The sequence below is a fragment of the Myxocyprinus asiaticus genome, chromosome 13, assembly GCF_019703515.2.
Source record: "Myxocyprinus asiaticus isolate MX2 ecotype Aquarium Trade chromosome 13, UBuf_Myxa_2, whole genome shotgun sequence".
Classification (NCBI taxonomy): domain Eukaryota; kingdom Metazoa; phylum Chordata; class Actinopteri; order Cypriniformes; family Catostomidae; genus Myxocyprinus; species Myxocyprinus asiaticus.
In genome coordinates, this window is record NC_059356.1 from 39,857,627 (window position 1) to 39,872,834 (window position 15,208).

At 38.5% G+C, this 15,208-nt stretch overlaps 1 protein-coding gene across 7 annotated transcripts in view; it reads left to right on the plus strand.

Moving 5' to 3' along the window:
• Positions 1-15,208, plus strand: part of LOC127450871 (histone deacetylase 5-like) — a 144,239-nt gene that overhangs the window by 49,350 nt on the left and 79,681 nt on the right. For 5 of the 7 annotated variants that reach the window (XM_051715306.1, XM_051715308.1, XM_051715310.1 and 2 more), the window contains exon 1: positions 9,103-9,545. The exons of the other annotated variants lie outside the window; for them this stretch is intronic. In XM_051715306.1, the coding sequence (XP_051571266.1) occupies positions 9,395-9,545 (151 nt within the window). In that variant the 5' untranslated portion in view covers positions 9,103-9,394. Of the gene's footprint in view, positions 1-9,102; positions 9,546-15,208 lie in introns of those variants that run through there. 7 annotated transcript variants of the gene reach the window in all.

The window sequence follows — 15,208 nt, forward strand, 5'->3', positions numbered from 1 at the left end:
ATTTTCCAAAGATGGCAGCATTCACAGGACAGACCCCAGTAACAGAGTTAGTTATCTGTGTGAGAAACAGCTTTATTTTTCTTGGCTTTGTTTTAATTAATCCCATCCAAACCGAGGCTTTTTTTGTGGGCCTGTAAGTGTGAGTTAATATAGTCCATGTTATTTAGGGTGGTAAAGAGTGAGGGAGAGAGAGAGTTGAGAGTTCACATGCCCCGAATCTTCAACACACATTTAGCCCTTACTGTCCGCAGTCTTTTACCCACCATGAGGAACGGCCACATTATTTACTATTCTTCAATGTCCAAGATTCCTCCAGAGCCCAGTGGCAAAAGGTTATGGCTGGCTTCGGGTTCACCTTAATTAGGTCAGGTCTGGCTAAAGGCGGAAGAGAGAGAGAGTGAGAGACTAGCTGTCAAACAAAGTCTGCTGCCAAAGTCCTTGACATTACCAACATGAGTTCATCACTCGTGAAAAAGGGCTTAAAAAAACAAGTGCCGCACTCCCCCCACCTTCCCATGGCTAAATATAAGCTCAACTAACGTCAGAAAGCCCATAAGGTACATCTACCTATAAATAACTTGGGTGTCTGGAAAATAAAGACAGGGGTTGAAGGAACCACATAAAAACTTTGTTGTCCATGCGGATGTGGGTGGTTAGCATGTTAGAAGTGTGAACATGCTTGCAACCAAAAGAGCAACAAGTGTAAAGTCTAAGCAGTTTTAAAGATGGAAGTCTTTCCAGGGTTATTTAGGGGTCCAAGCATCAAAGGTGTGAAGCCCCTATTGTATCTGTTAGTGTTCTTGTTATTATTATTATTCGGCTGAATATCTATGGCAGGCCTTAGAACCTTACAAAGAAAAAATATTAAATTTGGCACACTGATATAAGACACTCTCAAATGTAACTGACCCAAATTTGGAGTCTCTCACTCAAACCCTCTAGCGCCACCAAAAGTTCAGACTCACGTTTTGGCCAATAAAATATTGCACTGTTTTTCAGTTCCGCCCACTCGATTTTCCGCCATTTCGAATTTTCAAAAAAACAGATTTGCTTGCAATTTAGCATGTAACATCTAGAGACACTCATGACAAAAAGTTATGAGATTTATTATGATAGACCTAACTGTTCTCGTATAACGCTTCAACAGATTTGATTGTGAACATGCCAAAATGGACGTTAGGCTGTTTGTTCACAATGCTTTAGCATAATGACACAAAACAGTGCACAGTGCAGCCTAGTGGTCAGGAGATATGAAAAATAACTTTCATGAGAATGGTCTCTTTAAATTCCTTAGGACATACCAATTTGAGTGATAATGATTGGTGTCGGCCATTTTGAATTCTGTCTTAAACTGCTGCATATTATAAACGCATTGGAGTATGATTACGAGATTTGGTATGTGTCATTGGGGCTGTGTCCTGAAAGTACTCAAACGTTTGGGGTGAGTGCCACCTAGTAGTCAAAAGATACAAAGAAATGCTAATAACTTTTGATTAATTAGGCCTATTGTCTTGAAACTTGGGTCACGTGAGTACGTTGATACCAAATTTGCTATTTTCAGCCATAATTCTTGTCCGCTATTTTTAGTTTAATTGAAAACCTAGTTTTCAAACTCCTAGAATGGATGTCAGATTTTCATGAAATTTTGCATGCATCAGCAAGAGACACTCATGACAAAAAGTTATGAAAAGCTTTTTGATAGATCAAACCTTTCTCATTTAACGCATCAACAAATTTAATGGCAAGATGCCAATAAGAATCTGAATCTGTATCTCTTGAACGCTTTGATGTTTTGATATGAAACTTCATATATGGTATTGCGACCAAGCCCTTACGATACCATATCAATCTGGTGACAGCACAACCTGTTGGTCAAAAGTTATAAGCATTTAAATAACACTGTAAGTAATAAGACAAATGTCTTTTTTCACCACTCTGTTTAAAATCATCACCAGAATTCTACAGTATATTCAATCTATGGCTACGTACACATTGCAGCTAAATTCGGTTGTCAGTTCACCTTTTAGTGCTTAATCCTGTTCTGTACACACACAGTTCAGTAAAATATGGGAGTGACAACCACATTCTACAACAGAATTTACTCTCGAAAAATTCAGGTAGCGACGATCGCATTTTCAAAAATTCCACGCAGTGTGTACGGAACCGAACTGAACAACTAGTTGTTAATGACGTGATTAAAGGCCCGTGTGAGATGTGTCCATCTTCTCCCGGTGTAATTCAAACTTACAGAGGTACGTGTCTGTATTCATTCATATATTACAGTCTGCCTCTCTTTACTGTACTTTCTCTCATCGGGCCTGCTGTCTCGGAGTAAAACACGTACATTACAGTCCAGAGCAACAGTCCAGAGCTTGCGCACTGTTTAACAACAGGGTGCATGACCAAAACAAGGCGATTCTGTCAACGGCAGTTAAAACATTGTCAGATGACAATACATCACTAGTGGATAAACTTTTTGCTCAAAAAAAGGAACAAAAAATGGATTAAACTGGTGGCATTCATGCTTCACAGGCGCGAGAAGCTTCAGTGTTTCTATGGCTACGCTTGTCTATCATCGCAATTGAGGGAGTCAGTCCTGTATTCCGTACACACATGGGACAATAATTTAGGGGATTCACTCCTGCATTTAAATGCGGTTGTCACTCCCGAAACTTTGCAGTGTGTACAAGGCCTATATGTTTGCCATTGGTGTGCTTTGTCCCGTTATCGCTGCTTGCAGCTATATTTTAGTATTGAAGTTTTGGGATTTTTTTGTTATTTTTATTATTATTATTTTAGTTTTGGTAATTGAGGGCTTCTGTTTTACATTTAGGCATTAATCTTTTCATTATATATATATATATATTTATTATTATTATTTAGTTTTAGTGCTTTAGGACTTTCATTTTACATTTATGCATTTGGCATATGCTTTTTATCCAAGCATTGCGTTTAAGGTATATTTTAACAGTTTGTGTTTTCCCTGGGAATCAAACACTTGACCTTTAATAGCTTAGATCCAGCAACTCATTTAAATATGTTTAAAATAATTTTCTCATCAATTTCTTAGGGCTCTCGAGTGTTATCACTTTCGAGTGGCATTTTTTGTTTTGTTAAGGTAGTTGTAAATGTTTCAAATTTTGTAACATATGTGTCTGAAACTAAAATTAACAGTCATTCTTATTTTATTTTTGTTTTTATTTGGTAGTTTATTTGAAAACGAAATTGATTCTAAGTTAGCGAAATTAACAGAAATGTTTTAGTTTTGTTTTTTTTTAACAATTATAACACTGAGGGGCGAATTCACTAAACAGTTGCACAATTTACACGTAGTATTTTAGCGAAAAAACATCACAATGTAGATTTAAGTAATTTTTAGTCTTTACTGTGTAAGCACGCCTCTTTTTTATATGTACATTAGACTAATTGTTGATTCAAATTTAGTTGCAAAACTCAATGCTATTTGCCCGATGCAGTAAACATTGTGGTATTACCGACCAATGAAAGCAAGTGATAAACTGAATTTTATTTAAAATAGATGCTTGTGTACATTTTCTGTTGATCATGGCAGCCGTAATTCATTAAATAATGATCAAATGATGGAGACGTGTTCTAATTAGTTAGATTTCCAATTTTCAACATGTTAATCCTCATATTATGTTGTTGGTCAATTTGAATCGGTAAAAAATAAAAACATTTCTTTGATATATGTTGTTATGTTGGTTATTTACTACCCTGTGAAGGCAAAAAGGAGCTTTTCCACACTGGTTTCAAATATGGCATCAAAATTTGGACAGTCTGTGATTCCAAATCAAGCTATGCATGGAATATGCAAATTGACACAGGCAAGCCACTAGGTGGAGCACCTGAGAAAAACCAGGGGATGCAGGTGGTGCTTAAAATGAGTGACAACTTTTTTACATCCTACCATCTTGGTGTCGAGCTACAGAAATGAAAGCTGACCATGATCGGAACAATAAAAAAAAAAAAAAAACAAGCCTGAGCTTCCCAGCGAGCTTCTGAATATGCAGGGCAGAACACTGCATTCCTCAAAATGTGCTTTCTCTGAAACTGCAACAGTTGTTTCATACTACCCAAAGAAAAGCGAGAATGTTCTTGTGACGAGTACAATGCACAAAGATTCATCACTGAGTGCAAGAGAGGACTTGAAGCCAGAAATCATCCTGGGCTATAATTCCACCACAGGAGGAGTTGACAATTTAGACAAAGTCACATCACCCTACTGCTGCCAGCGCAAGACTGCCCGTTGGCCCTTGGTGTTTTTTTTTTAAATAACATTTTAGATGTGTCTGCCTATGATGCCTTCATCCTGTGGAGTGAAATCAATCCAAACTGGAATGAGGGCAAATTGTACAAATGTCGTCTTTTCCCGGAGGAGCTTGGAAAAGCGCTCATCACACCGAAGATCCAGAGGCGCTCCCACCCACCTCAATCACCAGCGGCTGCAGCTATTGTTGTGTAAGTTCAAGCAGGCGTATCCAGCCCCACAGAAAATCAAGAAGTGGATACAGGTGTTGGGAAAAAGATGTGAGGTGTGCCCCCTCGAGATGACAGTAAAACCAGTACCACATGTGTACAGTGCACAGGAAATACATCTGCATAAAGCACACACTTACTTTGTGCCCATCCTGTCAAAAGTAATTGCTTACATTTACAAAATGAGCCTACCATACAAAAAAATGACTATTTAGGGAACATAAAAATCTATTTCACTCATCAGCAATATTAACGAGGAGATTACCCCATGTGACTCTACCTGCCCTAGCAACCGGGCCAATTTGGTTGCATAGGAGACCTGGCTGGAGTCACTCAGCACGCCCTGGAATTGAACTCGTGACTCCAGGGGTGGTAGTAAGCATCTTTACTCGCTGAGCTACCCAGGCCCCCCATGCGTGACAAGTATTCATATTAAAAGTTTACTGTTTTTACCTGATTCTTTGTGGTTTTTCATAGTGTGATTTTTGGGGAATTGTATTGAATCCAATTAGGGTCAATTTGACCCGACCATAAAGATTGTACACATTTTTTTTGAACAGAATATGAGGGTTAAAGAGATGATTCAGGTGTCTGGATCACACTAGTGGAGTGCTCTTCAGAGTGAGACAGATCTCACTAGTGTGCTACATCCTCAATATAGGGCTATGAATCGACCCGCTAGATTGGAATTGCTTTGAGCAAATGGCATTTTATGGGCGTGTTTGTTCTGTTCTGATCTGCATAATTCATTATTAGGCACTAAACCATCGCAGACAACATATGCAAAAAAACAGCACTTTTACCTGGTGCAATTCATTCTTTGTGAATTCTGCCCTGGGTGTTTGGGTGTAGTGCAAGGACATGCAAGCATACATTGCATATGTACACTGAGCATGCTGCACGCTCTCGCTGCTGATTGCTCTTGGTCAGGTCATGCTTCGCCAGAGTTTATTATATTTATAGCCTCAGTACAAATTATGTGTTAGCCCTGCAATGGTTGCCAAAACATTAAAAAGTTTTATTTAATTTTTCCTATTTACACACACACACACACACACACAGCATGTATTTATCCTCTGTAGATCACATAGCCAAGCAATGATAGGAGACGCTGGATACACACACATCTGTTCCATGTTTGTTTGATTTTTCAAACAAGTACTTGACAAAGCTTCCCTTTGATCTTTGCCTGCTCTTGTGCCAAATCCATTTTAACTCTCGACCACTCCAGTGGTCATGGTGACAGGCTGCTCTAAGAAAAACACGTCAGAGGGCTAATTTAGGCACTCTGGATAGATCTTACCCTTTAATATTGGTCTGTGACCAACTTTCCTTGCATGAGAAAATGTTTAGCCATTGTAAGAAAACTGTGAAACTGTTCTCAGATTTGTTTCTCCTCTCTTATTTGCGCTTTGTGCGTGGAGCCAAATAATGTCTTGCGTGTACCGATGCATTTCCTTAGAGATTTGTGCATCAGGTAAGTTTCTTCCTGTTGTAAGTCTTTGTCATCTTGAATAATAAATAAGATGCACAAATTTGGCAGTAAGTCCCTAAAGTAATGCTGAACCTAGATGCAGGATAACCTTGTCATACATGAGCCAGGAGGGCATGAAATCAATGGTGTAATTTAAATGAAATAAAAACATGAAAATTTTATTTTTTAAATAAAAAGCACAATCAATCAATCACATTTATTTCTATAGCACATTTAAAAACAACACATGTTGACCAAAGTGCTTTACATAAAGGAAACAGAAAAAGAGAGAAGAGATGAGTCTTCAAATGAGATTTAAAAACATCAACTGTGGTACAGGATCTGATATGGAGAGGCAAACTATTCCAAAGGCAAGGAGCCGCAACAGAGAAGGCACGATCTCCTTTTGATTTTAAACAGACAAGACTCTGTGATGACCTTTGAGGTCTAGAAGTAGTATATTGCTGAAGGAGTTCTGCAATATAAAGAGGTGCCAAGCCATTAAGACCCTTAAAAACAAATAATAAAATCTTACACTGAATTCTGAATTTAACTGGGAGCCAGTTTAGAGAAGCCAACACAGGTGATGTACTAGCATGCTTCCTAGTTCCAGCCAGAAGCCTACCAGCAGCATTTTGAACTAACTGCAGACATGACAATAATGCTTGAGAAATACCATAATACAATACGTTCCAGTAACCCAGTCTGGAAGAAATAAAAGCATGTATAACAACCTCAAATAAATTAAATTTTGAATACAATTTTAAAAAGCAATTTTCTTGTTTTTTATTTATTAAAGAAATGTTGTTTTGTAACACAAATTATTTTACTTAGATTTTTTTTGTATTCAGCATTTGTGTGCCTGGTACCTATAAAAGGGTGGCCTATGATGAGGGTGACCTGACAGAGCTTGGCATGTCGCAGGTTTAGTAACTCTGCATGGACCGTCTAAGTCTTCTGACCCACATGCGCTTGTGAAACGGTGGCCCTTGTGTTCTCTGTGTCAATAGTGCTGACGCAAATTCCTTGTGTAAGAAGTAAGCAGTTCTCGGTACTCAAAGCTTAGATTTAAACGCTTGTGTTTCAACTACATGAATTAATTCCATTCATTATCGAGTGCATTGGCAACTCACAAACAATATGTAACATTCTTTGCTCACGGTACATGAATGTGATTCCGGCCTGTGTCTTATAAAACTGATAGTTCCAACTCGAAATTCTGATTGGATGAGCCAAGTTCAAAGCCATTAAAGTGATTGTAAATGCACACTTGTGATCCCACATTCTATATTAATGTGCCAAGTTGCATTGTTGCTTGGGTGCTGTAAACAGCCTACAGTTAGGATACTGAACTACAGTATATTACTCTACAGAACTACAGAATTTGTTATTCCCATTACTATCAATACTAATTTGGAATGTTTGTTGAACATTAGTGTCTTTTTTGCGTTTTGTAGAAGCAGTAAGCTGCTCAGATCCATGCGTTACAATGATTATTTAACACGTGTAAAAGGAATTTAACAACACCCTTTACTATGTGTGTAAAAATGCATCGATGCATCAATCTGACTGTAGTCATGTTTCCATCCAAGTTACAAATTTAATTTATGCACAAAATTGGATAAAGCAGCATGTTTAAGAAAACAAAATCGTCACTTTTGGGGAAACTGGCGCAGATTAAAACTAAACGGTTTCATGTTTGCTAGTGTTCAGCAGCAGATGCCTCATGTCTGGGAGCGAAAGCGTGTCAGACATTTCTGGGAGGTAATAATAGCCTATCATGTTGATGACAGGTTTTTGTGTTCACCATTTTAGAATAACCACAGCAACATTTGAGATGCTATGTGATGCTATTAAAGGTATTCTCTGATTCACTTGGCTTTTTCAGGCAAAGTCACAATATTTTTTTTGATGCACATCTATTTGTGCTATATAAACGCTACACGAATATTTTCGGTAAATGTGTTTTTGTTATGTTTTTATCATGGCTTGTATGGTTTGAATTCTTATCGCATAAAAAGTATCTACCTGAAGCAAGCATATACATTCTTTTATGTGCATTTTGGAGATTGTAATCACATCTGCTGTTTCAATCAAGCATTTTTAATGCGACTTCCCAAATTCGTAAATTAAATCAAACAATGTCAGAGCAAAATATGTACCCCCCCCTTCCCCTGACACATGGAAAAATCACTGTAATGCAAAGCCTCTCATGGTCAAGTTAAACTGTTGTTTTGGTCACACTCTTGCTGTCCTGCCATGGTCTAATACTGTTTCTGATTGGCTCCTTTTTTGGCTCCTGTTATTGTTTTTGGCTCCTTTATTTGCATGACAGACAATCCACCATCCCTCCCTTTCATCTCTCTGTCTCGATACTACTGCTCTCTGTCTGTCTCTCTTTGTTTCTCTCTCTCTCTCTCTCTCTCTCTCTCTCAATCCCCCCCCCCTCCAAGTGCTCTCAGCTCCCTACTCTATTTATAGCATGGACCCGCCCCTCCCCTGTCGCTCGGCAGCTATTTCCAGCAGCCTGAAGCAGCTTCAGTCTGTTTGTAAACTCTGCGTCTCTACACCTCTGCTCTCCCGTTCGCCACACACAGCAGAGGAGGATGCGGAGATTCAGCTTTGAACAATTACGGAAAACAAAACACCAAATCGCAGTTACACCAGATGAAACAACAGTGGACGGTTCACTTTAAGCCCATTCATTTGGAGATCGAGCTTTGTGGTGCTGTGGCGAGGGCTTTGCCAGGATTGGCTGGCTGAAATAGGCGACTCAGTGGATGGTGAGAGGAGAGTAAAAGGAGGGGAAGGAAGGAAGAGGGGGACAGGCAGCTTGCCGATAGGAGTCTCCCAGTGCTCTATTTTGTGTTCCACTCAATCTCGCCGTTGTATTACCTTTGATCTTGTTTTTTCCTGCTTCATCGCATTTCGTCATGGGGAAGTCGCTGTTTTGGAGTGTGGTGATACCGCATGCATAACTTCAGAGATTTACAGGATACAGGCACGCTCAGATGGGGGGGGGGGGAACTTGGATACAAGCCACACTCGGACTAGTCGGCGTGAATTAGCTGTTTGTTTCTGTAATAGACGATTAGACAAGGTGGTGATGTGGTTTATGAATGGAGTCGTTTGTGCGGTCGTACAGCTGATCGTTTGAGCGAACAATTTCAGGATTTGTCTACGGCATTTCCTTCCACGGAGACCAGCTTGTATTTGTTTAATTGGAACCATGGAAGTAACATGCAAAACTGCCATTTATTTTCTTGATGCCTGTAACTTGAATTAAAAAAAGGACGCACAGCTCTTTTCCTTTAAATGTGTTCGCATCTTTTGCTTTATTGAGTAGTTTACATGACGGAGAGTGGGCTCCTTTTACATGTTGAATTTTTTGCATGAATTGTGTGGTCATGTTTTGAGACTGGCATGCTTTTGAAGCCAACAGTACCGGGACTGTGCGCAATGTTGCAGACGATCTATGAGACAGAATCCTGCTTCTCCTCAGACAGCACGTCCAGCCGAGAGCCTCCCGTAGAGCTGCTACCTCAGTCTAGAAGCACCAGCATGCTTGGTACCGGTGAGTTCATGAGAGAGAGTGAGCGCATGGAGACTTAAGAGTAGATGTACAGATGCACACATGCATAGTGAGAAGTGTATTGCTTTGGGAAACAAAAAGTAAGAGGGGGGATGGAGGTTAAAGTGTGTTTGCATTGCTTGAGCCGAAGATCTTTGAAGTCAAGTGTTGTTGATATTTGTTCGATAGGACAACAGTTGTGCTGTGACTAGATCTCCACTTTGTTTTGTCTGGTCGAAGTCTGTTTGTGAAAAACCGACAGGGTCATGGTGTTAACCTGAAATGTGCATCAAAGGTGGCTATTTTTTCTTCCTGCAGTACCATTAACATCACTCAATTAAACATTTTGTTGTTGTATTTGGTTGTTTATGTAGCTAATCTGTTAAGAATATTAGGTTAAAGTTATTAAGTTAATATGTTCAACCACATGGTTTCGAATGCTCTTGAGAGTATTCAATCTGGTAAACATAAATGTGTGTTTTGTGGGTTGTAAGTAAACCCTGTGACTTGCACAGGCATCCCACAGTCATGGAAAACCTGAAATATCAGGGAATTTTAAAATTGTGATTTCCAAGTCTGGAAAATCCATTAAAAACCAAGTCAAGGAGATTTCTGCAGTGAATATATTTATGCTAGTTCATGCCTCATGCCTTATATATATAATTGGCTAGAAATTGGTCTTTGAGTGTTCAGTATCTTAATAATAATTGTAAAAAAAAATAATAATACATTAAATCCTTTTTCAGTAATCCTAAACAATTTCGAGTTATAGAAATTCATTGGTCAGAAGGTGTGGGAACTCTGCTTGCAACTCAAAACAACTTTTTGGACAATGTAAATGACGGAATATTGCAATTAAGTTAGAGAGGCCCTCAGCTTCATATTGGCAGAGTAAACTTGGATCTCGTCCTTGTCAGAAGTGATGTCAACATTCCCGTCAGAGCCATGCGAGTTTCAGCCATCTCTCACCTGTGCTTGAATCAACAGAGAGGAACAAATTACTGTATAATAATGTGTGGGTGTATGACCACTTCCTTTGCCCTGCACTGGGCCTGTTTTTCTGACACCTGTTCAAATAGATAGATATGCCGTTATATCCCATTTTCTCACCTCATATACCTGTCTGTTGTAGAAAGGATCACTTTGTACTGGTCTGAAGTTCATCATGGCATTTCTCTGTTGATTTAGACCAGGGGTATTCAATTTAAGTTCCAAGAGGTCCGGTCTCGGCATTTCCTTCTCAGCAAAGGTCCGGACAGTAATAACTTACACGGTGTCAGTAGTCAGTATGGCTATGAACTGATATAAGAAATGTGCTTTGTTTGTTTGTTTGTTTGTTTTATGGAATAGTTATTATTCATTTCTACATTGGCAGAAAAAGTACTTTGTAAAATACAAAATTAAATCCTAAACAGTCAAAATAGTCCCTGGGCAAGGATGAGGGCATTGGAGGCCCAGAGACAGCCAAAGTACTGGTGTCTTATGGACCTTCTACCAAAGGATTAAAATATTTCAGAAAGTTCATTAGTTGAGGGCACTTGGACATGAATCTTAAAAGATAAGATCAACTGTTCATTTTGAAGCTGAATGACAGCAGTCCAGTTTTTGTGTCTGAATATTTAATTCCAGAATATACAGTTGGAGTCAGAAGTTTACATACACTTAGGTTGAAGTCATTAAAACTCATTTTTTAACCACTCCACAGATTTCATATTAGCAAACTATAGTTTTGCAAGTCGTTTAGGACATCTACTTTGTGCATGACACAAGTAATTTTTCCAACAATTGTTTACAGACAGATTGTTTCACTTTTAATTGACTATATCACAATTCCAGTGGGTCAGAAGTTTGTCAAGCCTTTAGGCAATTAGCCAATTAGCTTCTGATAGGCTAATTGGGGTCAGTTGGAGGTGCACCTGTGGATGTAATGTTTTAAACTTTGTATGACTTTTATCTTCTCGTCAGAAAATATAGACTACAAGAGCTACAAGAAAACTGCATATTATTTACTTGTTTATTGAGTTGATTTTAATTCAGCTGCAATTTAGCTGTTGTTGCCAACTGTTCATTGCACATACTGTACCATAATCCTATTGTGAGCATAATCACAGACACTAAGTTTAATTAACCTTCTAGTAAAAAAAAAAAAAAAATGAAAGAAAAGAAATCCCTATTTTTTAAATTCCAATTTTTACATTTAAAGGATTCTAATGGTCTTAAGGTCATAGTGGATTTCCTACAGGATTTTTTATTCTTTTTTTTTTTTCTCTCCCCTTTTCTCTCCAATTTGGAATGCCCAATTCCCAATGTGCTCTAAATCCTCGTGGTGGTGTAGTGACTAGCCTCAATCCGGGTGGCGGAGGACGAATCTCAGTTGCCTCCGTGTCTGAGACCGTCAACCCACGCATCTTATCGTGTGGCTTGTTGAGCGTGGGAGACCTAGCGCGTGTGGAGGCTTCACGCTATTCTCCGCGGCATCCATGCACAACTCGCAACGCGCCCCACCGAGAGCGAGAACCACATTATGGCGACCACAAAGAGGTTAACCCAACGTGACTCTACCCACCCTAGCAACCGTGTCAGTTGGTTGCTTGGGAAGCCTGACTGGAGTCACTCAGCACGCCCTGGATTCGAACTTGCGACTCCAGGTGTGGTAGTCAGCGTCTTGCTGAGCTACCCAGGCCCCAGGATTGTTTTATTCTTAAGAGTCTTTTTGGATATTGTGTAATCTTTTCAGAACCAGTTCCTATAGCTCAACTGGTATAACATGGCGCTAGCAGCGCCAAGGTCATGGGCTTGATTCTTTGGGCACACGTACTGGAAAAAAAAAGTATACCTTGAATGCACTGTAAGTCACTTTGGATCTGTCAGATGCATAAATATAAATGTAACTTAATGTTTTCAGCTTGTTGTTTTTAAATAATGTCTTGCTACTGGTCAGTTTAAGGAAGCTGCATAATGATTAAAATAAATAATTGTCTTATTTGGAACTAAGTCTCAAAGAACTATCTAATGTTTTCTTTTTTTCTTTTTCTTTTTTTATCAGATAATACAATTCCCATTAGGACTATTTGTTCCAAAAAATGACAAAAATTCCAATAGGATTCCTTTATCATTTCTTAACTAGTGCAGAAAATTCAGACATGAAAGTGGCAGAATGGCAATGAAAAATGTCTGAAACCTTTTCCCCATGACCCAAATACAGTACTGTTGAAATTGCCTTTGTCCCTCACAAAGCATGCTTGTTGCATGTGCCATATTTATAGCTGGTGTACAATGTAGTGCTAACATCTCTAATTGGCCTTAAGGCAACATGACACTCATCCACATACACTGTAACAAATCATATACAGCATGTATTCTGCTTATGTAACACAATGTATAGGTAGGGTCGGGCTTGCACAATTATTGTAGTCATCTAGACATCAGTTTGTGCATCCTGCACTTGTTATCTGGTTTGTTTATATGTGGAACAGCTGCAAGACAGCCAGTGAAATATGCGACCTGGGAGGTTTTAAACGTTTGTTGGTGTGATTTTACTAAAGCAGACTTGTAGGAGTCAACCCCTTCCTTGTTCGGATTAGCATGCTCCTGGATTTGGGTCTGTTTATTCTTCAAGAAAAAAAAGATGTATGAAATAGTGATAGACCGATAAAAGGGCCACACTAATTAATCAGCTGATATTTGACCATGTTGAAATTATTGCCGTTTGTCAATAACGTGCTAATTTGGGTAATAAACAGAAGTGTTTGCTGCAATATCAATAGACATAATAGGCTGTTGGAACTGACTAAAGGTTAGTCTGTATCACATATTGGCATTATATCTGTCATCAGATACCCCGCTCTGTAGTTATTGGTATTGTCATTGGCTGTTGAAAAACCCAAATAATATGGAGGCAGCGTGAATAATTTTTACTCATTCCTTGTTTATTTATTTTTTAAAAAGGAAGAAAAAAAATCACTGTTACAAAAAGGCACCTACAATGGAATAGAGGTGTAACGGTTCAAATTGCTCACGGTTTGGTTTGTATCATGGTTTTAGGGTCACGGTTTCAGTATGGTTCTGTATTTGTTATGTTCAGAAAAAAAAATATTACTTCCAAATCCAATGTAAAAATATTCTCTTTGGTAACAAACACTTCAAGAGATTTTCCCTCACTACAAATCACCATGATTTTGCAAGTTGTGAACACAAATTTACTGGTTAAGCTGAGCTGATCTTCTAAAAAGTTCTGAACCGATTATGGCCTAGTCATTCTTTGACCAAGCAAAAAGTCGATACTCCCTGAGGAGCTTTTTAATTAATCATACCTGGGTTATGTAATGGAAAATCCTTGCAACATCACACTGAATCATTGTGGATTACAGATTTGATGACTGGCTTGTGGCTTCCTGTCCAAGCTTTTATCTGACTGTAAATGTGTGACTGTGTAGTACAGGCTTAGAAAATAAAGCAACATCTCTGAATGCAACTTTTGAACAATTGTCTGTGTGATGCAGAAAAGCCCTGCATAGATTAAACCACTTTGATTGGAAAGTAAAAAGAAATTCAAAGACAATTTAACTTGTTTTTTGTTCTGGGAGCTGTGATTAATATGCGTTTCGGTACCTAGACCTTCATATCCGCCTGTGTTGTCAACCACTTCAAACAAAAGCAAAAAACTCAATAGTATCCTTAAAATTATCAACTGAAACAGTCAACAATGAAGCCAATACTAATAGCAAACATTGCATAAATTAATCGAATTGTGTGCTTATTTAGAAATCAATGGCATGGCATGAAGGCCAGTTTCTCTTTGACAAAAAGATGTCATGCCCAGCCGTTGGCAGTCTCCAACCCCCTAGCTCACCTACATGCTCTAGATGTTTTAGACATGAAATCATTTCATATCCCTGGCATAAAGCACATACAGTTGAAGTCAGAAGTTTACATACACTTAGGTTGAAGTCATTAAAACTAATTTTTTAACCACTCCACAGATTTAATATTAGCTATAACTATAGTTTTGGCAAGTCGTTTAGGACATCTGCTTTGTGCATGACATGAGTATTTTTCCAACAATTGTTTACAGACAGACTGTTTCACTTTTAATTGACTATATCACAATTCCATTGTGTCAGAACTTTACATACACTTAGTTAAGTGTGCCTTTAAGTAGCTTGGAAAATTCTAGAAAATGATGTCAAGCCTTTAGACAATTAGCCAATTAGCTTCTAATAGGAGGTGTACCTGTGGATGTATTTTAAGGCATACCTTCAAACTCAGTGCCTCTTTGCTTGACATCATGGAAAAAATAAATAAAAATAAAAATCAGCCAAGACCTCAAAAAAAAAAAAAAAAAAAAAAAATTTCCATCCTTGGGAGCAATTTCCAAATGCCTGAAGGTACCACATTCATCTGTACAAACAATAGTATGCAAGTATAAACACCATGGGACCATGCAACCATCATACCACTCAGGAAGGAAACGCATTCTGTCTCCTAGAGATGAATGTAGTTTTGTGCGAAAAGTGCAAATCAATCCCAGAACAACAGCAAAGGACCTTGTGACGATGCTAGAGGAAACAGGTAGACAAGTATCTATATCCACAGTAAAACGAGTCGTATATCGACATACAGTTGAAGTCAGAAATTTACATACACCTTTGCCAAATACATTTAAA